The sequence below is a fragment of the Canis lupus genome, chromosome 36 (genome assembly GCF_011100685.1).
Source record: "Canis lupus familiaris isolate Mischka breed German Shepherd chromosome 36, alternate assembly UU_Cfam_GSD_1.0, whole genome shotgun sequence".
NCBI lineage: Eukaryota > Metazoa > Chordata > Mammalia > Carnivora > Canidae > Canis > Canis lupus.
In genome coordinates this window covers 22,989,370-23,002,656 of record NC_049257.1, presented here as the reverse complement: position 1 = coordinate 23,002,656, position 13,287 = coordinate 22,989,370, and the positions used below count along the sequence as shown (strand labels likewise).

General features: G+C 35.7%; 1 protein-coding gene across 1 annotated transcript in view; it reads left to right on the top strand.

Moving 5' to 3' along the window:
- Positions 1–12,764, top strand: part of SESTD1 (SEC14 and spectrin domain containing 1) — a 142,384-nt gene extending 129,620 nt beyond the window's left edge. Inside the window, exons 17-18 of the mRNA XM_038584986.1 lie at positions 2,771–2,892; positions 5,393–12,764. Of these exons, the coding sequence (XP_038440914.1) occupies positions 2,771–2,892; positions 5,393–5,522 (252 nt within the window). The 3' untranslated portion in view covers positions 5,523–12,764. The remainder of the gene's footprint in view (positions 1–2,770; positions 2,893–5,392) is intronic.
- The last annotated feature ends 523 nt before the right edge of the window (positions 12,765–13,287 follow it).

The window sequence follows — 13,287 nt, the reverse complement described above, 5'->3', positions numbered from 1 at the left end:
AATTTTCACAAAGTGAGCATGCCTGTGTAATCAACACACTATTCAAAGAACAGAACATTACCAGCACCCCAGAAGCTCTCACACCGTCTTTTAGTGACGCTGCTCCTGCTGCCCCTCTGTCCTGTTCAAGGGTGACTACTGGCCCAGTTTCTAACAATACAGATAACTTTTTAAGATGTTGCTTTTACAATGTATCTGCAAGGTGACTCTGGAAAACAATATGGAGGTTCCTCAGAAAGTTAAAAATAGAACTGCCCTTCAATCCAGCAGTCTCACTGTTAGGTATTTACTCAAAGAATGCACAAATACTAATTCAAAGGGATACATGCCCCCTGATGTTGATAACAGCATTACCTACAATAACCAAGTTATGGAAGTAGCCCAAGTGTCCATCCATACATGAATAGATAAAGAAAATGTGGGGTATACACAAAAGATTTCAGCTATAAAAAAAGAATGAAATCTTGCCTTTAACACCACCTGTATGGAACTAGAGAGGATTATGCTAAGCGAAATAAGTCTAAGAGAAATACAAATACCATGTGATTTCATTCATGTGGAATTCAAGAAACAAAACAAATGAGTAAAGGGGAAAAAAAGACAAATCAAGAAACAGACTTAACTATAGAAAATAGATTGATGTTATCAGAGGGAAGGTGGGGAGGTTAGGTTAAATAGGTGATGGGATTAAGGGGTGCACTTATGATGAACACCAGGTTGATTCACTGTATTGTACACCTGAAACTAATACTACACTGTATGTTAACTGACTAGAATTTAAATAAAAACTTAAAAAAATAAAATGTATCTGCAAAGACATTTTAAGATCTAGACTTCTTTAAGAGATCATAGAAGAATATAAATGGTTGAGGGATGCCTGGGTAGCTCAGTGGTTTAGCATCTGCCTTCAGCTCAGGGCGTGATCCCAGAGTCCTGGGATCAAGTCCTGCATCAGGCTCCCCTCAAAGGAGCCTGCTTCTCCCTCTGCTTGTGTCTCTGCCTATCTCTCTGTGTCTTGTTAATAAATAAGAAAGTCTTAAAAAAAAAAAAAAAACTATGCAAATGGTTGAGTTTTTTGCATAGGAAATTAATGCTCCTTTTTCTTCTGCTACATGGCCTTTATCATGCTTATAATAAGCACAATTTAAGGGCAGCCTGGTGGCTCAGCGGTTTAGTGCTGCCTTCAGCCCAGGGCCTGATCCTGGAGACCTGGGAGTCCTATGTGGGTTCCCTGCATGGAGCCTGCTTCTCCCTCTGCCTGTGTCTCTGCCTCTCTCTCTCTCTCTGTCTCTCTCTCTGTCTCATGAATAAATAAAATCTTTAAAAAAAATAAGCACAATTACTCTTTAAAGATTAAAGAAGATTAAGATTCTTTAGTGTTCAAGCCTTTGTAAAGCTTTTTGTTATCAGATATTATTTTCTTCTTGACTGTGTTTTATATTTAAACGTAAATATTAACTATAAGCAACTTGTATAATGACTGGGAAAATATTTAAATTAGATCTAGAAATTTATATAAAGTTATTTATGAATAATGCTGAAGTAGATTGGATTAAGTATAATGGAAAAAAGTTACAAAAATAAATACTTCTTTTTCTTCTCCCTTTCCCACATTTTGTAGTTTTTTTCATATAATCTGGTGTGTATCTTATACTTTTTTTTTTAAGATTTTATTTATTTATTCATGAGAGACAGAGAGAGGTAGAGACACAGGCAGAGGGAGAAGCAGGCTCTCCTCAGGAAGCCCGATGCAGGACTCGATCCCCGGACCCTGGGATCATGCCCTGAGCTGAAGGCAGACGCTCAACCACTGAGCCACCCAGGTGTCCCTGTATCCCAGACTTAAAGCACATCTCAGTTTGGACTAGCCACCTTTCAAGTGCTCACTAGGCTGATTGCTATTATATTGACTAATGTGGGCTAATACCTATAGACTTAGCTATTATAAATTATAGCAGTTTCTTTATTCTTTTCTCTCCCCTTGTTAAATTTAAATGGTAATAGTTAAGGAAAATTGTATTAAAGACTGTAGAACTTCCTATATTTGAATTTTAACCTTAATGGTTTACATCAGGTAAGTCAGCAGATCAGGGTTTTTAAAAATTTTACTTATTTATTCATGCGAGACAAGGAGAAAGAAGCAGAGACATAGGCAGCGGGAGAAGCGGGCTCCATGCAGGGACCCCGATGTGGGACTTGATCCCGGGATCCCGGGATCCGGCCCTGAGCCAAAAGCAGATGCTCAGTGGCTGAGCCACTCAGGCGTCCCAGCAGATCAGTTTTTAAAATAAGTGTAAAGTGCCTATGTAGGTCATCCCATCAGTTATGTGTCTGAACTCTGAGTATATGTTGTTTTGGATTTATATTTTCTTTCATTTTTGAAGTCTGTAAGCTGTTTGAGGTCAAAATCTGTATCTCAGTCATATTGCAAGCTGCTAAATAAATAAACATTTAGTACAATAAAGAATGGATGAATGAAGGGATACTTCTTAAGCGCAGTTTGAACTTATTTTTCAAGTAGTAGTTTAGTATTTTTTTTTCTTGGAAATCTCTATAGGCCTTTATACTCCAATTACATATTGTTAGTAAGGATTATGTATTTCATTTTGTTTGAATATTTTGAGCCAGCTTCACCAGTAATGAATCTTGTACAGTGGTGGACATAGAGATGCTAAGAACAAAACAAAAACACCTTCAGTCTTCTGAATTTACGTGAGCTTGATTGCTTTTCTATATCTCTTGATTGATGTTGCCATTTTATTTGTTGCAGATTTTGCAAGACTGTCCAGAAGAGCCTGAAGCTATTAACGATGAGGAGCAATTTGATGAAATTGAAGCAGTTGGGAAATCACTTTTGGATAGATTAACTGTTCCTGTAGTTTATCCTGATGGGTATGGTACATGTTCTTATAATTTTGTCTTTTTATTTGTGAGGTCTTAAAATGAAATCATCAAGAGAGGAAAATATATTTTTTTAAAAAGCCGAGTAAATTAGCTCTGGTCCACATCTTCAGTTCCACAATAAATTGGTTTGTAATGAAAAGAAATACAAACTCGGCTCTTAGCAGCAGTAGTAGTTGGTACTTGCTGCTGTCAAATGTGGTGCATCTTGACAGCTTAATATAGAAGGTTGATATCCTGGGGTCCTAGCCTTCGCTCTGGTGATAGGGAGTAGGGTGCCTCTGGATTTCATCCAAGGAAGTGAGGGGAGTAGTGGGGTATAATGTTTAATGAGCTTTATAACATACTAAACATCGAGTTAAACACTTCACCTCATTATTTTTGATCAAACAGGTTTCGTTAGAGATAGAAATCTGAAGCTCAGAAAGATTAAGTGAGGTACTCAGGATTTCACAGCTTCTAAGTGGAATTGGCATACAGTTTTAGGTTGGTCCAACTCTGAACCCATTCTCTTTTCTCTATGCTATATAGAGTCCCAGTTTATTCATTTGTAGAATGATGGGGACCTGATTCCCACATTGCTTTCTATTTTAAAAGTTAATAATAAAAGTAAGAAGTAATCTCATGCAAATCAGTGGGCCAGTAAATGAGTCTGAAAGAGCTTCATCCCTGAGGATCTTGACCTTCTCAGTGAAAATAATTTAGAGATAATCCAGAGGATATTTAATTCAGATGACAGAGAAACCAAATCATTGGATGCATCTATCCTTACACTGTAGTATAGTGTAACGGATAAGATTGTGGACTCTGGAATCAGATATCTTGGGTTTAAATCTCAGCTCTCCACTTACTAGCTGTAACACCTTGGGCACCCTATTCAGCCATTCTGTGCCTCAATTCTTTCATCTAAAAATAGGGATATATTATTTATACCTTTTCAGGTTATAGGGCAGGGGAATTAACATGAGCTCAATGTGTATAAATTACTTAAAACGAATCTAGCACAGGGGTGCCTTGGTGGCTCAGTTGGTTGAGTGTCTTACTCTTGATTTTAGCTCAGGTCATGATCTCAGGGTTATGGGATCCAGCCCTCAGCCAGGCTCTGTGCTGAATTCAAAGCCTGCCCTCTCTCCCCTTACCTCCACTTGCACTCTGTCTTTATAATAAATAAATACAATCTTAAAAAGAAAGAAAAAACAGAAAAACCCAAAATCTGAAACATAGTAAATGCCAGTACTACCATGTCATGAACTTTAGATCATTATTTAGAATTGATTTGGGGAAGATACAATTCTGTTCCATTGAAAGAATATATAATTCATAATCTATATGTAGATAATCTTTGGCCACAGCCAAAATTGAAACCATCAGAAGTAGCCTAAAATCATGTTAGATATCTGCAATGTATAAAAAAAAATCTAAAATTTTATAATTCAGCTTGTAACAATATTAGAGGGCTGCCTTCATGGTGCTCATTCCAGGGAACCCTCCACCCCCATTTCTGTGCTTTATAACCAGTTGTTAGCACTGTCTCCATTCTACTCAGGTCAGCCTAGGAGCATCTAAAACTAGTATTTTTGTTTGTACTTCTCCTCTTGTATTCTACAAATAGTCCATGTAACACTTCCTCATGTTTTTAAGATTGAAGAATAAATTAGTACTGTATATTCAGATTTCATAACCACCACCTTTAATACTTGGAATTGTTATTCTGTTCCATTTGTATGAAAACCTGTTGATGCTAGTTTAGCAGTAAGCTTATTCAGATTTATTTTTGTAACATTGTCCTGGAAAAATAAAAGAAATTAGATGATCTTCCTGGATTCACTAAAGAATCCGGTTCCAATGCTGGTTTTCCCACTATGTGATCCTAGTTAAATCATTTAATTTTCTAGGTCTTAGTTTTCTGATTTTAAAAAATACAGAGCTCAACCAGATAATTTCTAAGAACTCTTCTAGCTCTAAAAGATTCTCTGACTCTGAATACAGAATCTTTTCAAGTAGGATAGCATTAAATCATTTTGTCTGTTAAAGTCCCAAATGATGCCTTAACATAAAACAGGTATTTTACTTGCCAACTGTATTAGACAACTGGTGTACAGAGATAGCCTTTATCCTTGAAGAATACATACAAATTCTATATTTCTGAATGTTTATGCACCCAAAACGGAAAGTAGAATATCTCCAATGTTACATTGTTTCCTTTATTGTTTCATTGTTTAGTTGCATTGTTTGGTTTATTGAGATTATCATAAGTACATATGATACAATATTTAATACAATAATCTGTTTCTTTCAACATGTCTTAATATATTTTATGCATTTAAAAATGTTTCTTCTACTGAATTACCACAAACAGTATATGGTCTTCAGGTGAACTAATGCCATATCACATATAAAATGTTTATGATAATCTTTGTTCCCTTTTGCATTTGCTGTGGTCATTGGATTTGTATTAATCTGATTGTGATTTTTCTGTTTTAATTTTTAGAACTGAGCAGTATTTTGGGAGTCCAAGTGACATGGCTTCCACTGCAGAACACATCAGAGACAGGATGAAACTGGTTAGTCTCAAAAGACAGCAGCTGAGACATCCTGAAATGATGACCACAGAGAGCTAATAGCTACCAGCTTCCCACAAATCTGCAGTTCATAATCCCGCATGTTGTTGGCATACTACAGCATTAGCCGCAATACATTGATACATTTCACAGCCAGGATAAGCCTCATTTTTTTCCATTTTACATTTCTCTCTACATGTTAACACCTTACAACTACCAAGGCATCATTATTTTACTTGCTTTGAGACCATAGACTCCAAGTATCTTAAAAGAAAGAACTGTAAACATTGCACTGAAAACTTGCTTTAAAGCTTTACCTGACCTGTCAATTTGTAGATGAACAACTGATAATAAGCTTTGAATGGTGCTAATAAGAGTTTAGGAATTCTCTATATAAAAAATGGTTGACCTTCCTCCCCAGGTGATGTAGTAAATTTAGACTATAGTTAAATTGTTATTAGTAGACAGTGGCGTACTCAAAAATTTTACTTTGTAATTCTTCTTCAAAATTGATTATTTTTATTGTGTCAGTATGAAGAAAACCTTCAGATCTTTGATATATCATATTCATTAAAAGACATTTTCCTATTTGTATTGATAATGTATTAAAAGTTGTTTGTGCTTAATAAAAGGCTTCTTTTAAACATCTTACTTAATTTGGTGGTTATATCCTGTTTCCAAACATGAGTGCCTTATTTAAAAGGGCATTCTTAGGATTGTGAGGATGATTTAATATTTGTTTTTTCATGTTGGTTGCATGTGTTTTAGCCAGGAAATCCATATGTAAGCATGTGTATATAATAAATAAGCATGTTTAATTATGAAAAATAATTGTGAAGAACAATTTAGATCTTAAAGAACTTAAAAATAATGGAATACTATTTCTAATTGTTCCCTTCTTTAAGTTGAAAAATGTTATCTAAATTATTAACTACCCTGAAGATACTTTGTCTTTGGGGAGGAGGGTTGGGGAAGAAGGCATACATAATTACTTAAGTGTAATCCTTTATATCAGAGGAATCTTTCTGGAACAAAAACAGCAATTGTTAATAAAACTTAATTTCTCATGATAGACTAGAAACAAAATTCTGAAGTAGTCTAATAAAAATTGTACAACTCTTTTAGAAATAAAATTTATAAAATGTTAGTGCTTATAAGTTTATATTAAGTTTAAATGGTAAAATACATATTTAATTTTTGTGTTAATTTTTATTTCAGAAAGTGTTTTTGAAAAAGATTAAAAATAATTTTTTAGTCTGTGATCAATACAAAATTATGCAAAGAATTGTATGCTGGTTCCTTTTCATGTCCACAAAAATGTTCATGTATCTTCCAATGCAGAAAACCCCCTCTGAACCTGCTGGTTCTCCCATCCTTCTTCACTGCCAGGCCTCCTGGAGAAATTCATGTCTGTTCCCCCTGCATCCTCATCTCTCACTGTTCAACACCTCGCAATCTGTTTTTACATAGCACTTCAGTGAAGCTGTTCTCAGTGGGCTCTCAGTTACTGAATTGAATGAATGTTTCCTTTGATCTGCATTCCTTATCCTTCTCTGTCTCTGCAACATTTACACCATTGAGCAACCTTTCCTCGTTGGTGTCTCGTCCCTTGAAGATGTTATCCTCAGCCATAACTGAGTAGAGTCGCAACTCTAAGCATACCTACTACAGCGCACGCTCAGATTCTGTCTTCAGAATGCTTCTGGAGGGATCTCATCCTTAGGGTTTCTATTTTTATCCCAATGTTCTTTGTTCCATATCTGGTCCAAAATTTTAGACCGTACTTTCAGCTACCTACTTGACATTTCAGTCTAGATGAAGTCATCCTATTTTTCACTTTTCTACTCTCTGAGCAATTTTGGTTCATTTTTTTCTAGTCAGACATGCCAGAAAATCTGGGGGCAATAGCTGATTGCTCCCTTTTTTCTTATGCTGCCACTGCTTCTGAGAACATTCAGGAAAATTATTTCTATATTTGATATCCTCTCAGTCTTTTAGGACTTAACTTTTGAGTATAAACTTGTGATTCTTCATTTCAGTCCTCATAATGGTGCTAACCACATGCTACAATTGTTTATTGATGTCTGTGCCTGCTACACTAGAATCTCTGTTGAGGGAAGGAATCTTTTGGGACTCTCCTGTTCCCAGCCTTGTGCTCATATGTAATAGCCGCTCATATGTAATAGCCGCTCACTTTTCTGTGTGTGAATGGTCTGTTGTAGACCTTAGTAAGAATCCCCCCCCCCCCATATTATAGATTGAAGTGTGTTTTAAATATATTTCCTAAAATTTTGACTGACTTATGAATTAATCTACTCATAAAGAAGTCATTTGGTATTTTAGATACTTATATATTAAGTAATTTAGATATTTAGTTACACTCAATATCTATTCTACTGAATTTCAGAGTAGTAAAAATGTTTTTATTAAGATTTGCTAGAAGGGAACTGCACTATAAGTAATGGGAGTCTTAGTTTTATCATCAACTTGACTACTTATTGTTCAGTGAGTTAATTTTTAATATGCCTTAAGCTGTCCAGCCTACAGCAAGAGTAAAATAAGGCATCATCTGAAAATGTTATTTGTAATTTGAATATTTCAGATGAACTGAATACGCTTTGACATATTGTTGCTGTTCATTTGTAAATTTGCTGCTACTTTCTATATGTATATCTTATGTATACATACTTTATGATTGAAAACCCAACAATGCCCTAATGTTTTCTTTCATAGCATAATAGTTCACTTAGAGTACATGTGAAGGAAATGACTGCAGTCTGTTTGAAATCACGAGTTCTGTATACATCATGAATTAATGTTGGCCCACAAATGAGAAAGAACCATCATCTCTATATGCCATTATTGGTATATGACACAACTTACCACATTACTTTTGCTCATCTCAGGGAATTCTTGAAGTATTAATTGGGCTAGATTTGTTTTTTGTTTTGCTGGGGGGAGGGGGTGTTTTCTCTTTTTACTGTATATGTGCTCCTCTCTAAACTCAGTATATATAGTTTTGACACCTGTTCTTCACATGTCTGGCTCTGCAGAGTTAAGATGCAAAGATGGTAACTTTTTTTCCAGATAAAATTGACTTCATTCCAAGTCCTCATTATTGGTGACCTTATTGCTAGGGTGACTCATTGGTGATGGTGATGAAACTGCTCAGCCTGCCAGCCAGGATGTTGATGGCAGGTCTAGGCTTCATTACTGTGTAGAAGACTGGATCCCACTCTAACTTTATAGGCATTGAAATCGGCCAGCACTCCTGAGTGTAACCTAGTGTGAATGTGTTGTTCCATTACCCTGTCAGTTGAAATTGGGGTGTGTTGTTTAGTGTATTGACTGTGGCACACCATTTAGGGCGAACATGATTTTCTGATAGGGCTGAGCAAACCATATTCTCTCATGTAAACCTGTTGTATAACCAACGGCATGATTGTGAGATTAGCTGAACGTAGCTCTCTGTATAGTCTACAGTTGGAAAAAGAACTCTTAATTCTCTGCTACATTGTAAGTTCCTTGCCAGAGACATTGGCTGTTGCTCTGCACTTTTCCTATCCTCACAGGGCCATAGTAAAATCCTGTGGTTCCTAAGAACTAAAATATGCTGTGGTTGCTAAAGTCCCCCACATCTTGAGCTTATTGAAAATGGTGTGGGAAACCAACATTAGTAAATATCATCAGTAACAAGAGTTACATGATTGAGATAACTGGTTAAACCTCCAAAGGAAAAATCTCCTAGAATTCAGAAGATAGACTGCAACATACCTGACTAGTTAACTTAATTAGCAGACTTACCAGTGTTGACTTTAAGTTTTGAAACTAAAAAACTTCAGTGAGAAATGGGAAATATGCTTCTGGGACGGAGGGCAATAAATAACCTTGATGAGGAAAAATTAAGTATTGATTTAACACTTGACAATACGTGGCTTCGGTGTGTGCTCTAGAAAAGTCTAAGTTTAGCTAAGAAGCATAAATAATGGCAAGCATACAAAGGATCATAGAAGAGCCAAAGTAAGAACTGCAGTGAATATAACGGAAAGAGTTTGGAGTTTGAATATCAAATTCTGACTTTGTCATTTACTTGACCTTTGTAAAAATTACCAAACTTCTCTGGGTCTGTAAATACAATCACATTTTAAAAATGTGTTGAAAACTACAATGTTATCCAAAGTGGAAGGAATTATTATTATAATTTTCTTTTTAGAATAGACAGTACAGCATTCTTTTAATGTTGCTTCTGTCTCAGATGACGAGCATGGGGTCATGGGGGAAATGGCACTGTCCTCACCTCTCTGAGCTCAATTTCCCCTACATTCAGAATTACTAAGAGTGGAGTTGGTGAGCTCATCAGTAAATGACAAGACTTTTAAATCTGACAGATTAACTCTTTTATGGCAGGATGATAGACCAGCGAGATGGAAGACAAGTGAGGAATATCATCTACTTTGAGGGTGACAGGACATGACACAGTGCCATTAATAAGTAAGTAAAAGTCATACTCAGAGTGGATCTCAGAGAGCACCAGCCAGTGGAAACAAACGCACCAAGCTGTTAAAAGTATCCTAATAATGAGGTAACAAGCGTGACTTGAGACCACTGTTAGTACTGTTACGGCTAGAGAACTTGAGCAGTGGTAATGTGATAGAGACTGCTAGAAATAGGGATGCTCTGTGAAATACAGGGGAATGTTTTAAGACTGAAAACGTTCATAGATACGATTCTGAATAATGTGACTGCAGTATTTTAAAGCAAACTTGGAGAACTTGACAACACTAGTCCGTGTGCTTCAAGGACAGCAGAGCCTGTACTAGAACATAAAGCACTCAGAGGTCAAAGGAGAGCCAGACCTGTGACTAAATATTTTGAAAGCAGCAAGTAAATTTTTAAAAGAAGATTATTTTTGTTAGAGAACCGTTATGAGGCGCTATATATATATAAAGCATATATATATATAACATATATATAAAACATATCATACCAATATAGTTATATGCAAATCCTTAGCAAATAACTAAAGATTGTTACAACCACTAAAAAGCACAGTGTTCATGGATTTTAAGGCAGGCATGTGGAAAACTACTTCTGACAAAAGGCTATTGAAGTCTAAAGCCGTTCTTAGTGAATATCAAGGAGTCACCTTAGAAGTATTTACAAGTTACATGCCTTCACTTTAGGGTGCCCCCAAATGAGCCTCTCCTTGGAGAGACAGGAGGATAATTCAGATGTCCTTCCACTCAGAAGATAGGGGCCTAGACAATATGATCAGACCTCATATTGTGTGTTGGATCTACATGCCTTTCTTTCTTTTAATTATTATTGTTACTATAGTTCTTTATTAGTTTAGATGTCAGGTAAAAATTTCTGTGCTTGATTTTTTCCCTTAGGAATGCTTCTTCATCTTAGCTCTTATGTTCATCTACACAGCCAACAAATTTGTTGAGAAAAAATGATCAATATAGGTAATTTTTAAAGGTGTGAGGGGATCAAAATGTCAACTGACAGTTTTGAGTCAGTATAGATTTGAGGGCTGACTAGTCACCTCACACTCTGGAATATCTTTTCACAAGCTCTTGAGTTTCTAAATTGACACTGATTGGAAGAATCTGATGATTATCTTGCTGTGAGATCGATACTGAAATTCTCAGTGGCATCATTTGGTAAGTGTTGCACCCTGGAATTTTTCTCCCAACATTTTATAAAAATTTTCAAACATATAAAAAGGTTAAGATTTTATAAAGTATTAATCACCCACATGGTAGTTAGCATTAATTATGCTTGCATGATCACATGTCCATCCATCAATTCATCAAATTGCAGACATCTTCACTACTAATAACTTCAGTATATGTATCGTTAACTAGAGCTCAGTATATGCTGACCACATTTTAAATGTAAAATTAGCATACAATGAAATGCATAAATCTTGAGTATGCATTACCTAGTTTTGGAAAATGCATACAGTACTACCAAAATATAAAAACATTATCAGAAAATTCCCCTTTGGCCCTTTCTAGTCAATCTTTGACCCCACTCCACTCTCCCAAAGGCAACCACTGTTCTTTTGTCTACCAGGAATCCAATTTCTCTGTTCTAGGTCTTTATATAAATAGAGCCGCACAGCATGAACTCTTTCTAGAAGCCTCTTCACTTAACATGTTTTGGAAATCTATTCATGTTGTTAGGTGTTTTAGTTCATTCCTTTTTATTGCTGAGTAGTATTCCATTGTATGACTATATTGCAGTTTATCCGTCTCCCTATTTACGAATATCTGGGCTGTTTCCAGCATTAGTAGTTATAAATAAAGCTGCTATGATTATTCTTAATGTAAGTCTTATGTGAACATAGGCTTTTATTTCTCTTGGGTGAATACCTAGGATTAGAATTTCTGTGTCATAGGGTAGTTTTAAAAGAAACTGCTATCCTTTTCCAATGTGGTTATACTGTGTCCTGGATTTTCACTATATTTTGGATGTGTAGAAAGGTGTAAACTATTTTTATGATTCATATTTGAAATTTTAGAAGTGGGTTTGTGATAGAAATGGCATTGTTAACGGTTGGCAGTTGGTATTCTTTGAGGAAATACCTGTCTGCCCAAAACAGCTCCCCAATGGGTTCCTATGCCTGAAATTTTAGGATTAGTTTCACTTCTTGAAGGATTAAAGCATTTCTGAAGCATGGTGATATATTAGCTAGAAGAAACAGCACTGGTTTGTTTATTTTACTAACTTTTGCCACCCGTTTTCAGTAGGTGAAATAAGACCAATTAAACAGAAAAGATTATTTCTGTTCAATTGGGGTGGAAGGGGTAGTCAGAAATGTGTACTACTCGTCTGTCATGGGTACAGTAATGTGAGAGAGCACTCTCTGGATGGGAAGGCCCCCCAGTTGGTGGTCAAGAAACCCGAAGACGGGGTGGGAAGAATTCTACCTCACGGTTGTAATAAGGGATAGCTCTGTCTTTGCAGGACATCTTAGCCTTTACAAATCACATTTTCTGTGTTGTCTTTTTGTTTAGTACCGCCTAGCTGTAGTTATTTCACACCTTAGTGACTTTCTTACTCACTGTTTTATCCTTCCTGCCTGTTATATTACATATAGCGGTTACTTGTATAAGCCTGTAAAATTATAATCATATGTATGTCTCTAATGCTTGTGTTCAAAGATATTTATGTATGGTTCATTCAATCTTTCCTACTCCGTTTTTAAGGGCTGGGATATTTGGCCTCTACTGTAAATCCCTATAATGTTCCACATATTGTAAATGCAATAAAGATGTTAAAAACTATTAGTAATGGCAGCATATTTTGATATGTATTTCTTTGATATGTTATCACTTTGGACAGTAAGTTTGATTTCTGTTAATAAAGATTGTTCATAAAATCTAGGGAGAATTAAATCATACTGGTCTCTATAATATAACCTGATGAATTCTTCATTTTTGGATCTATTCGAATTATGTCCTCTAAAACTTTAAATTTTTTCTAACATTTTCTAAAATGTTTGATTAAAACAAAATGTAACTTTTTTCTTCTGAAATCTGGAGTCCTAGAAGACAGAGGCTAAATACCCTTTCCCTTGTGCTTCTCATTCTCTATCAACAGCCCCCCATCCCACACCCAGGTTTGGCACAGAAATTAAGAGTTTCCTTTAAATTCTACATTGTATGAAATTGTTAGTTTTTTTATTTTTCCCCACAATAGGTAGTGGTTAGATTCCTTTTGATACTACCAATAAGTCTATTTTTAAGACTTAAAAAAGATGAATATATATTTGGGACTGGGGAAAGCATATTAGAACAAATGTAGCTAAATAACA